Below are 3,977 nucleotides of genomic sequence, written 5' to 3'. Positions count from 1 at the left end.
ATGGCTAACCATAATCCTCGCCATATCTTGTAAACTATGTCTTTCTGATACACCATTCATGCTTGAAGAACCCGACATGGTGTATTATGGAACGATACCACACTCCTCTAGGTATTTAGCGAAAGGGCCTGGACGTTGTTCACCAGATCCGTCATACGGACCGTAGTATTCACCACCACAATCGGATTTAACTTTCTTTATCTTTCTATTGAATTGATTTTCAACTTCAACCTTAAATGACTTGAACACATCCAATGTTTGAGCATTTTATTGAATAAGAAAAATCTATGCATATCTAGAGAAATCGTCTATGAATGATACGAAATAGCGCTTACTATTCCAAGATGGAGTCGGAAACGCCCCACATACATTCGTATGTATCAACTTAAGGACTTATGTAGCTCTATACGCATTTAGTTTTCTATCTTTGGTTTTTTTTCCTTTAACACATTCAATACATATATTAAAGTCCATAAAATCAATGGAATTTAGAATCTCATTTGACACAAGACGTTCAACTTTATTTCTAGAGAGTGACCTAAGCGTTTGTGCCACAAGGTAACCAAATTATTATTATTTAGCTTTCGTTTTGTACCTTTTGATTACACATTTAGGGTTTCATTATATGAAGCAATTGTATCAAGTAAATAAATATTATCATAATGCATTAGTGAATCAGTTCCAACATCCGAAGTACCAATAGATAACATAAATTGACCATTTCCAAATAAACTAGAATAACCATGTTTGTCCAAATAACGAATAGAAACCAAATTTTGTTTAAATGAAGGAACAATAAAAGTATCATTTAATTCTAAATAGAAACAAGAACTAAGAAACAATCTAAAGTGCCTAATCACTTCAACTTTTACCGATTTTCCATCGCCCACAAAGATACGTCTTTCAGCATCACTTGTCTTTCGGTAGCTCAGTCAACCCTGTATTGAAATAATGAGGTTAGTAGTAGCACCAGAGTTTAACAACCAAGTATTCTCATGTACTGATGCTAAACTAACTTCAGACCAAACCAAATTAAGAAATGTACATTTTTTCTCGCTATGCATGATATTTAGTACAATCCTTCTTTAGATGTCCAACCTTATTGTAAAAGAAACTGTCATTTTTAACATTTTACTTTGTATTTGGACCCTGAGCAGCATCCCTATTCTTCCTTTTCTTGCCCTTATCCCTAGAGGTGCTTTCCAGATTAGATTTTTTTTATCTTTTCTTGCTTCAATCTCTCTTCCTTTTGAACACAATGAGAAATTAGTTCATTCAAGTTCAACGTTTCCTTCTGAAAGTTAAAACTTACCTTATAGTGGTTGAATTGAAACGGGAGAGAAATCAGAATGATATGCACAAGTAAATTCTCAGGCAAATCAAGCTTTAATGCTTTAAGTTTCTATGCAAGATTAGACATCTACATCATGTACTCCCTTATATTACCATTTTCCTTATACCTCATTGAAATCAAGATCTTAAGAATAGTGCTTGATTTAGCCTTATCGCTTTTAACAAAGCACTTTTCTATTTCTGCAAAGTAATCTTTAGCATTTGTGGTGTCCTCGGACATAGTCCCCCTGAACACCTCCGGAATTGCACATTTTATGATCATAAGACTCATGCAGTTAGAGCGATCCCCTTTCTCAAATTTAGCCTTCTCTTCGGAAGAGCTAATAACTGTAAGAGTAGTGGGTTTCTCTGTCTCTATCGCAAGATTCGTGTCCATACATCCGAGAAGTATCTGCATATTCTCCTTCCAATCTTTAAAGTTGGAACCATTAAGGATTGAGACTGAACTTAAGTTGGCATGAATATTTGCAACATTAGGTGAAAAGAGAACATAATTTAAACTATAACTAACATGCTCAATTCTTTCAAACAAATTCAAAATAATCAACAAATCCCATCCAAATATATATTGCACCAACCAATTCAAGTCTTTCGACAATGAAATTTAATTGCTAGTCATATCTTGTTGCAATAATCAAACACTAACAATAATGCATGACGAATAACAAACCCTTCTTTGGATTGATTTGATATTCTAATATAAATCCTTACAATGTTATGTGTTTATTATCACAGATAATTATGAATTTCGGTCAACTAATAATCTTCCTTTGGACCGATTATATAGTCACATAAAATTTCACTGTTACAAACATTCAAAATTCAAACTTAAAAACTAATTTGAGAAATTACATTGACGAGATCATGATTTAACTTAATTAATTTAAAAAAGGAACAGTACGCTAAATTATAGAATCATATTAAAATCTGAATAAAAATTAAAAGATTTGGACATTTCATATATTGATTTTAACGAAATAAATATTATTTACTGAAATCTAATTGTATATTAAAATTTTATTTTCCTTAAAAATTTATTTTCCAATAAAATAATTAAATAATATTATTTCCTAAAAATCTGAATAATATTATTTCCTAAAAATTGAATAATATTATTTCCAAAAAATATTATTTTACTGAATCCTTTTATAATAATAAAAAATTAAATAAAATTATTTCTTTTAAAATAAAAATTAAAAATTATATAACTTTTTAACAAATATATATATATATATATATTAATAAGTGTGTTATACGGTTTTAACTTACAACACATAACGTTATCAAATTAGGATTTCAACCAATCTGTTAATTAGTATTAGTCATTAATTATCTCAATAAACTTCAAACATTATAATGATTTATTTTTATAAACTTCAAACATTATAATGATTTATTTTCCCTAAATTCAAACCGGCTCTGCTCTGATACCAATTATTAGAAATAATTTTCTACTTAAAATTAGATCATAAACTATAATGCACTAGATTATAATATTTGTTCTTAACACATGAAATACAAGAGAGGAAATACATACATAGATTCTTAGACATGATGTTTGGATGAAATATTATTTACCCGTTTGATTGAGTCAGTTATATGTCTATTCATTTTAATTATTTAAGCATTAGAATATTTTATTAAATTTCAAAAAAAAAATATAAATTATTCCTCATATTTTTCTCCTACTGGATTGTGCAAATGCAATAATTTTAGGTATTTTTTTGGTAGAATTTTATCATTTTAGCTTGATTGCAATAATAATTACTTGCATTCTATTTGTCAAAAAAATAAAATTAAAATATATGCACGATTCTGAAATAAAACCTCACAATTTGGTATGTTGATCAAAAAATTTAGAATAATTTCAAGTTCTTGTCTCTTCTTCGTTCATACTATACAAATATCATTTCTACTCAAGATCTACGTTTATTTTTCCGACACTTGTGGGAACAGATCGGAAGTAATCCGATAGATTTAGAATATGGCATAAGTGGTATTTAGATGCATGCAGTTAGGATGGACTTTATTTAATTTTAAAATTGGTAAAATGTCGTGTTTTCTTAAAGACCAAAATTTTTGAAGTTAAAAATGCTCATTTGAGCGGACGTTGTGGGGCAAAGCGTTGAGGCCCTTCCGCACACTTAACCAAGAACCGAACCCAAATTAATTTTTTAATTTTTATTTCTTAATTCCTCATATAAAAAAATTAGACGGCGACTTTCAGAAAAAACCAAGTACGCATCATTTGCTAAGCCCTTCTGCACACTTAGCAAAGTGATTGAAAATGATTTTCAATCGATTCGTGTTTGTCGATCGGGATATCATATTTTACAAGCGTGCAAAACCAAATTAGTTGATCATTCACCCTCTTTAAGTAGCCACAAGACTAACGATTCAATTCCTAATGGAAGAATGACATTTTCCACTGAAACTACTTCCTTGTCTTACAAAAATTCGTCTTGATGGTAAACCTAAACAAGTCTAAGTTGATCCATGTTGAGTTATGAAACCTACACTTATAATAAACTCTACATTGTTAATTACAGTTTATTGGGTTTTCTTTTTAGTTTTGGGCTTGAGCCTAACCAAAGTTATTTAGGTTTATTACCTGAATGTTTACC

General features: G+C 29.7%; 1 protein-coding gene across 1 annotated transcript; it reads right to left on the bottom strand.

The window, feature by feature from the left end:
- Positions 1 to 1,420: 1,420 nt before the first annotated feature.
- Positions 1,421 to 1,750, bottom strand: LOC124935138. The gene has a single exon (XM_047475595.1). It carries the CDS (start codon positions 1,748 to 1,750, stop codon positions 1,421 to 1,423), a length of 330 nt encoding a protein of 109 aa, XP_047331551.1.
- Between the last annotated feature and the right edge of the window lie 2,227 nt (positions 1,751 to 3,977).

The sequence above is a fragment of the Impatiens glandulifera genome, chromosome 4 (assembly GCF_907164915.1).
Source record: "Impatiens glandulifera chromosome 4, dImpGla2.1, whole genome shotgun sequence".
Lineage (NCBI taxonomy): Eukaryota > Viridiplantae > Streptophyta > Magnoliopsida > Ericales > Balsaminaceae > Impatiens > Impatiens glandulifera.
The sequence above is the reverse complement of the archived record's forward strand: the minus strand, read 5'-3'. Positions and strand labels throughout refer to the sequence as shown.